We start from the raw sequence: 13,242 nt of genomic DNA, 5'->3' as shown, positions 1-13,242 counted from the left end.
AAAAAAAAAAAAAAAAAAAAAATAAATAAAAAAAATAAAAAAAAAATAAAAATAAAAAATTCAAGAATCGCGAGGATTATAAACAGACTAATGTTGAATTTTTATCTATATTTTATCTACAGCACTCTATCTCGATAAGTATTAATTGAAGTTTGAACGTCTACTGCACAAAATAATTATCTTAATCAATGTTATTACTTATAAATTAATAATAATTATTATTATATCTGTCGCGTTTTATAAAAATGTACTCTAATACAATTAAACAAATAAACTTATAAATAGTTGTTACTGAATACATTAAAAACTAAGAATAAAATCTATCAAAGTACATATTTCTCTAATAGTTCTTGTTTTTTTCTTGCAAGTAATGCTTCCTGAATATCTTGTTGCGATGGTATTGCTTTTTGAGCAGTTGTTTCGATTTCTTCTTCAATCTCTGATTCTTTTTTATTTTGTGCTAGCCATTCTTGTACTGCTTTTTCTCGTGCTTCCTGTTCAGCTTTTTGTTCTAAAGGTAATAAAATTCCATCATCATCATCTCTGTAACCGTAATAATCGGCATCAATATCTTTCATTAATTCGGCGCGTGTTTTACGGGGCGGAGGTGGTGGTTCTTGCTCAAATAATTCTCTGACACCCGGTAATTCTTTTGCTGCTCCAAAATATTTGTAACCACGGTTTCCAGGTACCTAAATGTTATAATTAGTTAGTTTTTATCAAAGATAAATTCAATTTATTAAAATAGAAATATACTATACCTCACGACCTTCATGATCTAACATACGCGGTCCTACTCTAGAATAATCAGGCCCACCTAATTCCTTGATTTGAGCTTCCCAATGTCGTTTTTCTCGTAATAATTTATTGATTTCATCATTTAAATCTCGAATACGAAATTCTCCTAAACCTGCATTTTGTATTTGTGCAACTTTTTTTGCAATTTCTCTAATTATTTGCATTCTCCATTTTTCTGCTTTTCGCAAATCTCTACATTCAGATGCTAAATATGGTCTTCTTTCTTGTTCTTTCCTAGCTCCTTCATTGCTTTGTGCAGCTCTCCATCGAGCAAGAGTGGTCCTGTTAAAAGATGTATATTTAAATATATATGTAAAAAAAAAATGTATTTTATAAAAATTTTATTGAAAAAAATATTTTTTTTTTTGACATACTTACATAGCTTTTTCTGCATTTCGTGCCTAAAAAAGACAAATAAATATAATAAAAAAATATAATTAATTTTATATATATAAAGCTTACCATTTTTTTTACAAATTATTTAATACTAAATAACAATATTCAGTAAAATGTAACAATGTTCACTGTCTTTTCAATATTCACATATATACAATTTATGAAATATTTGCAATTTCAAATAATATTATTATGTTATTTATATTATGTATATTTAAATGTTTGTATTATATATTATAAATATCAAATTTTATATTATTTTGTAATTTATGATAAATAAATAACATAATTTATAGGTTATGATTTTGTTGTATTATAAAGGTTATGTTGTTATATATGATGAGAACATCACGTGTATGTAAAGTTCTGTAGTGTCCATAAGAATCAACAAAAATGAATAATAAAATTCATACTGAATGACATAAGTAATTTTTATATATATATATATATATGTGTGTGTGTGTGTGTATATGTATATTTAAATCATATATATATAAAAACGCATAAAATTTATATAATAAAAACAAATAGTAGAAGAAAGACAGAGATAGAAAAAAATATGAAAATTAACGCCATCTCTAGAGTAATAAATTAAATATATAAAAAAAAGAAAGAAAATAGTAAGAAAAATAGATAAAAATTGATCATTAGCGTCATCTTTTAAATTTTAAATATATAATTTCAAAGAATTGTATTTTTAAATGCATTCGAGAGATGACGCTGATTTTCAATTCTTTTAATTTTACTATATGCTGCCTTTCAAAGATAATACTGGCGATCAATTCTTATCAATTCCTAATTCTATCTTTTTCATATTTTTTGTTCTTTTTTATGTTTCATTTACGACACTCTGAAGATGGCGCTAATTCCCATGTTTTTTTCCTATCTTTCTCTTTCTCTCATTATTCGATTATTTTGTATTTCGTCTATAATTCAGTAAACCGCATGCATTGTCGACCGATGGTATATTTCGTAAATATATTTTGTGGTATGTGAATATAGAATAAAATTTAGTTGTTTTATTTTGTGAGCATTCCAGAATCCTCGATGTCATAGATTCAAGGCCAAAAGTGGACAAAGGTTAGTGTGTTTCGATCTTAAAAATTCTAGACAAAGAAAAGAGCAACGTATTTGCGTTTGACGAATTGAAACGTACAGACGTTTGTGCTTCGTAAGTGAAAAGGTAATATATTATATTTTCATTTGTTTTTTTTTAATATTTTCTAAATAATATAATATAATAAACATTAATAAATATTATAATAAATATATAATACAATAAAAAGTTAATAAAAATATTATTGATTAAAATTTCAGGATAATAATATTCATTCAAAATGCAGAGTAAGTAGTTTTAATAATATTTTAATAAACATTTAATAAATATTTTAACTACAAATAATATTGAAAATTAATCTTTTAGTCATAATTTTATGATGTGCAATTAAATAATAAATATTTAATTTATAATAGTATTAGCATTGTTTGGTGGTAGCTAACAATATAAAAATTTTTTTGTTAATTTTTTTTTATGCTTTTCTTTTGTCTTTTTTTTCTTTCTTTTTTTATTTTTTAAATCAATTTTGACTTTAACTCTTTCAAATATTAATCATAATATTACAAAGAAATATTTTAATAGTAATAGTAATTATTAAATATATATAAATAATAGTAATTACATCATTTAATAAATACATGAATATTTAATAAGTTATAATTTATAATTTTTTCTTTTATAGAATTGATATTTTTAACAGTTCTCTTCTTTTGTGGAGTCATAGCTGAAAATTGTGAAGATAATAGTAAGAAAGAAGAATGTGCTTTAGCACCTTTAGATCAAGACAAAAATTGGAAATCAGCTTCTACCATTTATGATTTTCATGCTAAAGATATTCATGGGAATGACGTGTCATTGAATAAATATCGTGGACACGTTTGTATAATTGTTAATGTTGCTAGTAATTGTGGACTTACAGATACAAATTACAGAGAACTTGTACAATTATATGAAAAATACAATGGAAAGGAAGGTTTAAGAATTTTGGCATTTCCATCAAATGAGTTTGGCGGTCAAGAACCAGGAACCTCTACAGAAATTTTAGAGTTTGTCAAAAAATATAATGTTACTTTTGACTTATTTGAAAAAATTAATGTTAATGGAGATAATGCACATCCATTATGGAAATGGTTGAAGACACAAGCAAATGGATTCATAACTGATGATATTAAATGGAATTTTAGTAAATTTATTATTAATAAAGAAGGAAAAGTTGTTTCTCGATTTGCACCAACTATTGATCCTTTGCAAATGGAATCTGAGTTGAAGAAATATTTTTAATTGCATTTACAATATTTTATTTGCTTGATTCAGTTTTAATCACCTGTAATACTCTTATTATATATTAATTGTTAGATTATTTTTAAGATTGTTATAAGAATGAATTTTTAATATCTTTGCTGTTATGTCTTCTTTACTTTATATGAACAGAATTTAAAATTAAGAATTTAAAATTATTTTCTATATAATGAAATTTTGATTGAAAGTTAAAAGATTATATATGAAATATATGATTATATAAGAAATAAATATTTCTGTTCATAATTTACAAACAGTTTTATTTATTTTATATTTTAACATTTCTATATGACATTAGACCTTATTTGTTTTACATATATATATAATATTTTTAACAATATAAACTGTACAAAACATGATTCGGTCATTGAGACTCAACAAAATTATATATAATATGTATTATGACTTAAATTTTAACATTAAATACATAGAAAGCAATTGTTAATAATATATACTATAAGATTGCAATAAACTTGCTTTCATATATATCTAAATGATATTTATAATTTTTAAATTACTATCTTATTATTTAGTATGATATATAGTATTACTTAACATTGCTATTTACAATTTTTAATACAACATAATGCAATTCCATTAATTGATTATTGAATTAAAGAAACTACAATTTAATATTGTAGAATATCAAAATATGCATATATAAAGTATACATCATAAGTATACATTTCATTAATTCATTGTGCTTCAAGTTTCATTCGATCAAGAATTTCAATCAAGAATCTCCTTTGATAACAATATGTAAATCGAAATTTAAATCGAACAAAAATATATAAATAAATACAGTAATATAATAAATTACAAAACTTTAAACAGGTTCTTTTAGGTTGCTATTGATAGTAGCCATTTCGTGATCGGTGCTTTTACTTCTACCATTCGATATCGTAATAGTATCTTCACAAGTCTGAAAAATCGCAATATATTTTTAAATTATACATTTACTCGACAATTGTACATTTATAAAATGTATAATATATCAATATAACGAATGACACGAATGAGAGAAATAATGGTCATGTAATAGGTTATCGCATTAAAACAATGAGAATGAATTACCCATAGTTTCTTGTTGTAATTCTACCTTGTAGGAGGGATTGTCGTATGCTGATGTACTTTTACGGGAAGATATATCAGCCTTACTGCTAGTACGTCTTTTCATGAGCATCATTAGAAGAATTAAGGTTGACAGAATAGCAAGAGATGCGACGATGGCCACTACAACCAAAGGTCCGTAATAATCACCTTCGTGAAAAGGCAAGGAAGCAAGTTTTCCTGTTAAGAAAATAAAATATTTAAACTGATTAAAAATCAATTAAGTATATTTATTCGTCATTTATTAGAGTTTCATCTGCTTTTTTTATCTTCGTACCTTGTTGCGACACCGTAGCTGGTAAAAGAACACCAGGCTTGGTAACGAAATCTTGCACGTTGCTTTTTTTTATTCTTCCATTAGTCAAATAAATTTCGAGCCATAAACGATACCTAGTACCTGGTTTAAGATCAGTGATTATGGTTTTCGGATGAGAATCTCTTTTGGCGATTTTAAATGTACTTGTATCTTCTTTGCCACTATCACTTTGGTAAATTGCTCTATAAATATTCACATATTTATCCTCTGGATAAGGCACACCAGTCCAAGTCACTTCCACGTCAGTCGATTTAATCGTCTTAATTTCCACTTTGACATTGAACGAATATGGATCTGGTTCCATCAAAGTAGTTGCTTGAATCTTAGAGAAGTACAGATTTAATTATAAAAATAAAAGATATATTATCAGATATATTTTTTATCATTAGTAATAGTTTTATTGAAACTTACCATTTTTTCACTAATCAATTCTGTCAACTGTCCAGGAAATGGAACAAAGAAGATTCCAATCTCATAGGTAGTCGATGATTGCAAATTTTCGATTAAATAATTTCTAACTGCTCTATGAATCAATGGTGAAGCGGTATAAACTTTGTTGTCGTGCTCCTTATATCTCAATTGAACACCATCGATAAACTGTAACTCATACTCTGTGAATTTTCTCCACATTACGTTAATCCATGTGGTATTCGTCTCCGCAATTTGAAGTTCAGCGTCGATTGGTATTTGTGGTGGCAAGGTGGTCGCATCAGTTCGCTTGTCCAACGTTCTCACACTATAAATTTTGCTCGTAGGACTATTGGCTAAATCTTTCAGTTTTACCGTGATCTTTACTTTGTATTCGGTCGAGGGCTTCAAATCGCCCAATTCAAACTCGAGCTGCGGTGTCGCGATTAAATCGTTTGGAGGAGCGAACACTTGCGATTTCCAAGTGGATACATCAAAATTTCTATAAGAAAAAATATAAATAACTAATTAATTTTCGTTTCTTTAATGCGATATTTTAAGATGGAAAAGTTTAATTACAAATTATTGCAAAATATAAATTATAAGAAGAAAATAAAAAATTTTCAAAATAGTAATATATGAGATTTCATGAACAATTATAAAAAAAAAAATATATAAAATACGTTTTGTCATTGGTGTAACGCAGCTCGACTCGTCCATGAAGCCCAACTAGAACTTGTGGCACTGTAAAAACAAGGCGAACAGTGTTCTCATCAAGAGCTTCGAGAACTTGTACAGTGACCTCGTCCGCGGAAGAAGCAACAGGGAATCCAGGAATGGCACTAGGTAACGGGAAGCCCATCGCTATATTGTGTTCCATACCTAAATTTTACGCACACAATTAATCATTCGAATTGATTAATGCAAAATCTTAATACTTGTCAATGCTCGTCGATTTCAAGTAGCTTGAATAATTCGAGCAAATCAAATGTTATAACAAAATTAATTATAAAATCCTCTCATCATTTATTCAAAGATCACTGATCTTTGAATATTTATATAGCTGAATTCTTCTTTAATAATTTTTTAAGATTATTCGCGTAATATTGAAAAAAAAAAAAATCAAAAAAAAATACAATCCGATTCAAACTATTTCCATTATTGACAAGAATAAAAGAATTTCTTGCTGATTTCAGGGACGAACCTGACTGGTTAGGCGTTTGTGCTGCAAACTGTGGATGATTCAAGTGCGTGAGTCCTGAATGCGATATGTGAGCGTCAATGTGAAGAGGCAAAGTAGCTGTCGGGCCACTCGCCACGTTATGAGATATGGCTGGCTGTCCGGGATAATGTTGGAACGGTCCAGGATTAGGATCGTGTTGACCGATATGAGCTAATAATTCCTCGATTTGCTGTGGTGAATTCGGTATATCTGATGTATGTATGTGATATGTCGTCTGACCGTTTTCATTCTTCTGCGTATAAATATGCGGTTTCGCCGGTTTTTTTACCACGCCACTTGCAGCAAAAAATCCACCCTGCAACTGATTGTTTGGCGTGTTCTTCTGTCCCGATATCTGTTGATGGATGTCGTATAAACCAGGATGTCCTTCGGGCGGAGCGTGTTCCAATTGGACCAATCCTGGATGTTGAAGATTGATCAGATGATAGAGCTCTTCCGGTAGAATCTCTTGATTCGGATTTCGTTGGCCTTGTTTCGGCCGATTCGGCAATCTTGTCGGTGTTTTACCTTTCTCACCATCGAATGCATCGCTCGGTGGAGTTTTCTTTTTTGAATTTATGGGAACGATCACGTTCGGATCGAGATTATCAGGACCATTATGTCCTCTATAAGGCGAACCGATCGCGGAATTGTCGAGATCGGCTTGAGGAACGCTTTGTTCATTGTTGGCGTTCGCGATCGCGAATCCTGGACCGAGCATCTCTCGATGTGGATTCAATGGGACGAATTGCGGTTGATCAGTTGCGTGGCCAACTTTCTGCACAGGTGGCAATTTGTTGGGATTGACGGGGCCTGGGATAAATTGGTGATTCTCGTTCGCGTTCGTAAGTAGCGGGCCATTCTTATCCAAGAACTTATCAGAAGTCAGCAGGCCAGGAAAATAGTCATCTTTATGCGGTTTCATAACAGGCTCGACAGGTTTCTTAGCGTCCATCTTCGATTTGATGGTTTTTTCTTTGAGACGTTCGCCAAGCGTTGGAGCTTTCTCGGTGTGAGGAGATAAATGGAACACATTTTCTACGGTAGGGTGTGTAGGCTTATAGTCAGGATTATACGGTCCGTTGTACGGTACGGTTGGATGTCCAGGATCCATGGGATAGTGAAATAGTCCATGAGTAATGGTGTCTGTGTGCGGGTGAACGTCTTTCGAATCTTCCCGTAAGGAGGAAGTTCCAGGATCCGGTTGCTGGCTGGATTCGGCCGAATTCGACTTGTTATTCGGTCTTTTGTTATCATCAATCGATTGCCGATTGAATGGATCTGTGGCTAAGGGGCCGAGAAACGTCGCGTTCGTTCCTGCAATAAGTAATAAAGTCGATTGTCATATGCATGCAGTCGTCGGATCGTAGAATGCCGACCAATTGTCCGAATTTCTCCATGCATATTTACAGCAAGAAGTCCAAAAGTACATATATGTACAAGCGTATCGTACAAAGCATGCATTTACAGCTTCTTCTTTCCTTGCTCGAATCGCTGTGACTGAGATTCGTTTCTTCCTATTTCTTTTTCCCCTACATTAAGGAAGGATAGATTTTGGAAAAATCAATCATTTTTCGAAATTATAATAACGTGTATAATACAAAAGAATATGGAGCATAAATAATGTACAGTGTTTCGATGTTAGGTTCGAGGTAAATAGGTATTGTCGATGAAAAAAATATTGAATATGGCGCGAAAGAAATCGGTCTGCTAATGAGAAGTGCGAAATGTGAGGATACACTTGAGCGTATGTACACATCACATTTGCACTGGAGAGTTCCAGTCAGGTCCGCATAGTAAATAAGCATCACCCATAACCAATTTAACGATCGCAATTGCTTGGAAGGAATATCGATGATATTGATACGACCGCCACCAAAGAATCAATTCAATGATCTCGATAATCATGTACAATAATCAAATTTCTACTGATATTTCTCAAAATCATACTAGACAGATGTACAGGCTGGTTCCATCTTCGATTATCATATGTCAAATATTTTTTTTACCTATTTAATAACTTTGATTTTCAAACACAGCCTGTACACTTCTAGAGAAGTTCATTGAATAAATTTGTTTAAATGGATCAATTCTCCGGTTATTAATGAAATAGTCATTTTATCCACACTACGTTCTTTACGCTATTTTCACGTTCTCTATTACAGGAGCTTACCTGGCAATTGATTGATCGAATGTCTGCAATTCCATTCCAAGCAACATTCGTCACCCGGTAGATGCATCAATGCGGCCTGATTAGGCGGGCAAGGTAAATTTGCAGGTGGTAGAGCAGGAACTGGTGGACAAGCTGTTTGACAGGACACGTTCCCCATCTCGCAATAACATCGTTTCTCGCATCCGGTTACGTTCAAGGGTAGTTCGCTCCAATTGTCGTATGTGTTACCCTCGTAATCGCACGAGCCATTATTTCTGCATCGCACTTCCTGCGACCGTGATCAGTAATATTATTAGACTTTGTATTATCGATCTTGTATCTACGCAAGATTGAGAAAGCAGTTTGCAAGCTATTGACTTGTGTACTTTTGTCCAAAATTAATACATTCGATACAACATTAAAAATCGAAGAGAATTCTCGATGGCAAGTATCTATTTTACATACAAAAAACAATTATATCAAAATATATATATTAATAGCAATATTCAAAAGTTGGATATTTGAAAATCTTTTACATTTGTGAATATAATTTATGAAAGAAAATTTATAATATTACATCTTTTTAATTTCTTTTAGATCTTCAACGAAAGAAAACGAAGACCTATTTCTAACGAGCTGAGTTCTGTACCTGGGGACAGCAATGAGGAGGTTTCGGAACGAAATTTGGAGGTACGGTTTCCCAGTCCAAACAATGAGGATCGAGAGCATCAAGACCAAAATCCGTAGGACATTCGATCGTCAGACATTCGGTTTTACCACCCTCGACGCAAGTGCAGAAAGAGATACACTCGTCGTACCATTCTGCTCCTATTTTGTATGTTTTTCCCATATGGCTGCAAGAGCTTTTATCCGTCATCTTGTCTGAGATATTCGTCTTGATTACCTCTGCGGGAAGAAAGACCTGTAGCGCTGGACCCGTTCGAGTTCCATCCGTCACTCGCACGTAATACGAATGCGCAGGATCCAGATTCGATATGATACCCTCTGTATTCAATTATCATTCATAAGAAATTTTCTTAAAAGAATATATTTACACTCTTAAATCTAATTCTCACCTTTGTCAGGCTTTTGCTGTCTCCATACGTGATTGTCATCGGATATTTCTACGGTCACATCTTGCGGATTCTTAGTCGACAATTTCAGCTTGATCGCCGTTGAGTTTAACACTTTTACATCTGTAAGATTCACGGCTAAATCAGTCGAAGTTTCCGGTTTGATCTCATGATCGCCCAAAGTAACGTCGCAAAGTGTGATCGTGCAACACGAATCTCTAAAACAAAGAAGAAGAAGCTGTAAGCGAGCGAAGAAATAATTTTGGAATCTGGAGAAATTAGAAGATTTTTTTGTACCTTGGATCGGAGAGTACGACGCAGCGATCGTGTTGATTCGTTGCTGAGATTGTGTCGTTTGGTGGACACCTTTGTTGACACTTCAAATTTCCTCCTGCTTCACATATGCAAACCTTGGAACAACCATCCTCGACTCGTTGACCCCTCATTATCGTTTTATTTCCAAAAACGCAAGTCTCTTCCGGTTCAGGTGCTAAAGAAAATAAAATTCAAAAAAAAATTTCTTTATCATATTCTCACATTGATAAATTTTAACTTACCCGAATCAGCAGCACAAACCAAAATAGCGCAGCACGGTTCCTCCTTGACAAGTTTTTCCTGACACAAGGGATCTTCGATTCCTCGATTGGCTCGGATATATGGCGAGGAACAAAGAGGTTTGCAATTTATGGCCACGCCATTGTCACCGCATATGCATTTTTCTTCGCAATTCCTGACAATTTTTTCTCCAATGGTGTATGTTCGGTTTCCTTCCACGCATACATCCACTGTTGGTAATAGAGTCGAAGAAATATTTACAACTGTTTCGTTATGAGATGCCACGTATTCGCCACCTATATTAAAACATTAAAATATTAAAATATTAAAATTTATTTCTTTTTCGTCAAACGATAATACGAATTATATAAGATATTAATATATTTATAAGACTTTTTTGAGAATCGATTCTTCAGATACAAATACAAAAATCTTGGTTTAGATTTATTTATTTAATTTAAATTTGCATTAGATAAAACGAAATTTTCGGTTCAATCATTTCTTGTTTCTTGTTCTTGTTTATTATTTTAGAATTGATTTTCCAAAAGTGTTTCAATATATTAATACTTTGTATAATAATCACCTTCGACTTCCTTATCGTCATCGTCCATGCTGACATCGCTCAAATCGGTAATATTTGGATGCAAAGAATTAGTCGGTTCTGGTGCCGATATGTTCAATGCTCTTCCTCTGAATGATGTCTCTTCCGTCACGCGAACATTCTCCGTGATATTTTCCAATGTCGATGAGGAATCATTATTTATCAATGACATTTGTCGATTTTTCATCGACATCGTGGAATTTGTCATGATAGGCTCGCCGTGAAATAGAAAAGGTATCGTGACTCCTAAAATTTCCATTGATCTCGTGGTTGCGTCTTCGACTGCCATTGTCGTGGTGGTCATTATGCCATTGCTTTCGCTGCGCTTCGAATCATCGTCCTTGAATGTTTTTTGATATTTTTGCTCAGTCTTGACCTTGAAATCGATCGGTTTTTTCTTTGGCTCGATCGTGGTTTTTGATTCCGATTTGCGTTCATTTGTCTGGTTTCTCGTTTCGTTACGAAGCGGTTCAACTCCTAGTATTTCTTCAACAGCACCTGGAAATTCGAGATATATTTTTCATTAAGTGATCTATCTTCTGGAACGAAATTCAACGGGTTTAATGGAAAAATAGTGTAACAGGAAAAGATTCGCCTAACGGGAATAAAATAGTACAGATATTGTTCATGAACTTGAACGTCAAGATCGGAATCGTTATTGTTAGACTAGACGTCAGTTATAGACAATAGATCATAACCAATTTACTGAACAGATGTACTTATTTTTATATTTTAATCAAATTTATCTTTGGAAAATATTAATGCTTATCGAATCGAAAAGTTTGATTAAGAGTCTATGGAATCTTTCACGAATATTTCCATGATACGTTTCTTGTTGAGTTTTGTAATTACGATTCGTATCGACCTCACTCAGACGTTCGCGTTACTTTCTCCTCAATGACGTATGTCCTCCATTTTATCCATCTTGACGTAATGAACTTTGTATTACTATTATTATTAAGATTATATTCATATTGAATTTTCCGGACTCTGATTATTTATAAGATTCAAACTATAATGATCTATGTATGATACAAAATAAACGCTAATAATAATCTATCTTTAATATTGTCGTGCACATGTTTCAATTCTGAATAACTATAAAATAGTTCAAATAAAATATTATAAACTATTTTTTCAAAAATCTATGAAAATATTCATATACTTATTATTATTTTTTTTCAATCAGTGTATCTCAATTTGTTTTTAGTGTATTAGGAGATAATAAAATTTTATATAAAATAAATTCTGAATTACAATATACCTATGATATATTGATGATATTGGAAGAATCGTCAGATATATCTATTTTTAGAATAATTACGAATTCATTTCCAACATTATTGCAATTAAGGTTTACCGCACGATCGAAAGAAGCAGAGAATTGCTATTTCCATAGATCTTTCGCAATATTGGAGATCTGCCAGCGATATTATGACGAGAAACTTTCTATCCGGGGCTGAAAACGCGGGATGCACTATTACGTCAAACAAGTTAGTCGATCTCATCTTTCCCATCGACTTCTTCTTTCTATTTATCCGCGATCAAGATCGAGTTTTTACTATACAATGATCGGTCAAACTGTGCAAAAATAATGTAACAGTATCGGCAAGGCACGTTTCCGTGAATCTAGCGCATCGATCGTTTGGACTGGCAGAGGTTTTCTTATATTTAGATCGAGCGGTATATTAAGTATATTATTTAATATTTATTTATTTATTAGAGAACCATTATTATTCATAAAATTTCTTTACAATACTTGTGAATTTTTCTCAGGAAAAATATTAATCTTTGTATAAAGGTTAATGTTAAATTTCTCTTACTTGAAAACTAGGACGAAATCTTCGTAACTAGAAAATTTAGTTATCAAAATGATTGGCTATATCGAATTACGAACGAAGTTGATAATTTTAGAATTGAATATATTTATATTTAATAGTATAGCCGAAAAATAATTATTTTGATTAATCATGTTATTCACACAATCGCAAAGTCTAGTGATAAATCAATTGCCAACTTAGAGATTCAGATATTTGAATTCAGTAATTCCAAATCTAAATTCGATCAATAGAATTGAAGTTTCGCCAAAATGGTTCCATCGACATCGATCACACTTTCTAGACCAAGCATAAATGAACAAGACAATTGTGATTCCATCCATCCATAGTTTCGATCTTTTTCACGTTTGGAACATGATGTTTCGATCAGTCGGGAGTGAGAAGTCACGTTGATTGGTCGGTTTCTATCGAAAGTCG

General features: G+C 31.9%; 3 protein-coding genes across 7 annotated transcripts in view; 1 reads left to right on the top strand and 2 right to left on the bottom strand.

The window, feature by feature from the left end:
- Window positions 1–3: 3 nt before the first annotated feature.
- LOC102674883 (pre-mRNA-splicing factor ISY1 homolog) lies at window positions 4–1,603 on the bottom strand. The gene is made up of 4 exons (XM_006616495.2): window positions 1,261–1,603; window positions 1,177–1,199; window positions 762–1,080; window positions 4–692 (listed from the first exon to the last, which is right to left on the bottom strand). The coding sequence occupies exons 1-4, from the start codon at window positions 1,261–1,263 to the stop codon at window positions 324–326; spliced, it is 714 nt and encodes a 237-aa protein (XP_006616558.1). The 5' UTR covers window positions 1,264–1,603; the 3' UTR covers window positions 4–323.
- Window positions 1,604–2,033: 430 nt separating this feature from the next.
- LOC102674260 (probable phospholipid hydroperoxide glutathione peroxidase) lies at window positions 2,034–3,804 on the top strand. 2 transcript variants are annotated; one of them, XM_006616490.2, is made up of 4 exons: window positions 2,034–2,157; window positions 2,234–2,377; window positions 2,512–2,538; window positions 2,934–3,804. In XM_006616490.2, the coding sequence occupies exons 3-4, from the start codon at window positions 2,532–2,534 to the stop codon at window positions 3,530–3,532; spliced, it is 606 nt and encodes a 201-aa protein (XP_006616553.1). In that variant the 5' UTR covers window positions 2,034–2,157; window positions 2,234–2,377; window positions 2,512–2,531; the 3' UTR covers window positions 3,533–3,804. The 2 variants fall into 2 exon arrangements, with proteins under 2 accessions (XP_006616553.1, XP_006616552.1); XM_006616489.2 differs by lacking the exon at window positions 2,034–2,157 and having other exon boundaries at window positions 2,187–2,377.
- LOC102674488 (putative epidermal cell surface receptor) overlaps window positions 3,797–13,242 on the bottom strand; it is a 19,535-nt gene continuing 10,089 nt past the window's right edge. The window contains exons 1-13 of one of the 4 annotated variants that reach the window (XM_006616491.2): window positions 12,348–12,600; window positions 10,970–11,485; window positions 10,389–10,682; window positions 10,129–10,321; window positions 9,835–10,049; window positions 9,408–9,763; window positions 8,780–9,047; window positions 6,589–7,923; window positions 6,068–6,266; window positions 5,388–5,886; window positions 4,938–5,298; window positions 4,650–4,840; window positions 3,797–4,472 (exon numbers count right to left, since the gene is read on the bottom strand). In XM_006616491.2, coding sequence (XP_006616554.1) covers window positions 4,377–4,472; window positions 4,650–4,840; window positions 4,938–5,298; window positions 5,388–5,886; window positions 6,068–6,266; window positions 6,589–7,923; window positions 8,780–9,047; window positions 9,408–9,763; window positions 9,835–10,049; window positions 10,129–10,321; window positions 10,389–10,682; window positions 10,970–11,485; window positions 12,348–12,504 — 4,680 coding nt within the window. In that variant the 5' untranslated portion in view covers window positions 12,505–12,600 and the 3' untranslated portion in view covers window positions 3,797–4,376. Of the gene's footprint in view, window positions 4,473–4,624; window positions 4,841–4,937; window positions 5,299–5,387; window positions 5,887–6,067; window positions 6,267–6,588; window positions 7,924–8,779; window positions 9,048–9,407; window positions 9,764–9,834; window positions 10,050–10,128; window positions 10,322–10,388; window positions 10,683–10,969; window positions 11,486–12,251; window positions 12,601–13,242 lie in introns of those variants that run through there. The other 3 variants (XM_006616494.2, XM_006616493.2, XM_006616492.2) reach the window with 3 other exon arrangements.

This window comes from Apis dorsata, unplaced genomic scaffold (genome assembly GCF_000469605.1).
Source record: "Apis dorsata unplaced genomic scaffold, Apis dorsata 1.3 scaffold_265, whole genome shotgun sequence".
In the NCBI taxonomy this organism is placed as follows: domain Eukaryota; kingdom Metazoa; phylum Arthropoda; class Insecta; order Hymenoptera; family Apidae; genus Apis; species Apis dorsata.
The sequence above is the reverse complement of the archived record's forward strand: the minus strand, read 5'-3'. Positions and strand labels throughout refer to the sequence as shown.

Coding starts and splice junctions, on each gene's coding strand:
- LOC102674883 (XM_006616495.2), bottom strand. Junction 1,081..1,176: donor CGAAATGCAGAAAAAGCTAT/GTAAGTATGTCA, acceptor ATCTTTTAACAG/GACCACTCTTGCTCGATGGA. Junction 693..761: donor TAGATCATGAAGGTCGTGAG/GTATAGTATATT, acceptor TATAACATTTAG/GTACCTGGAAACCGTGGTTA.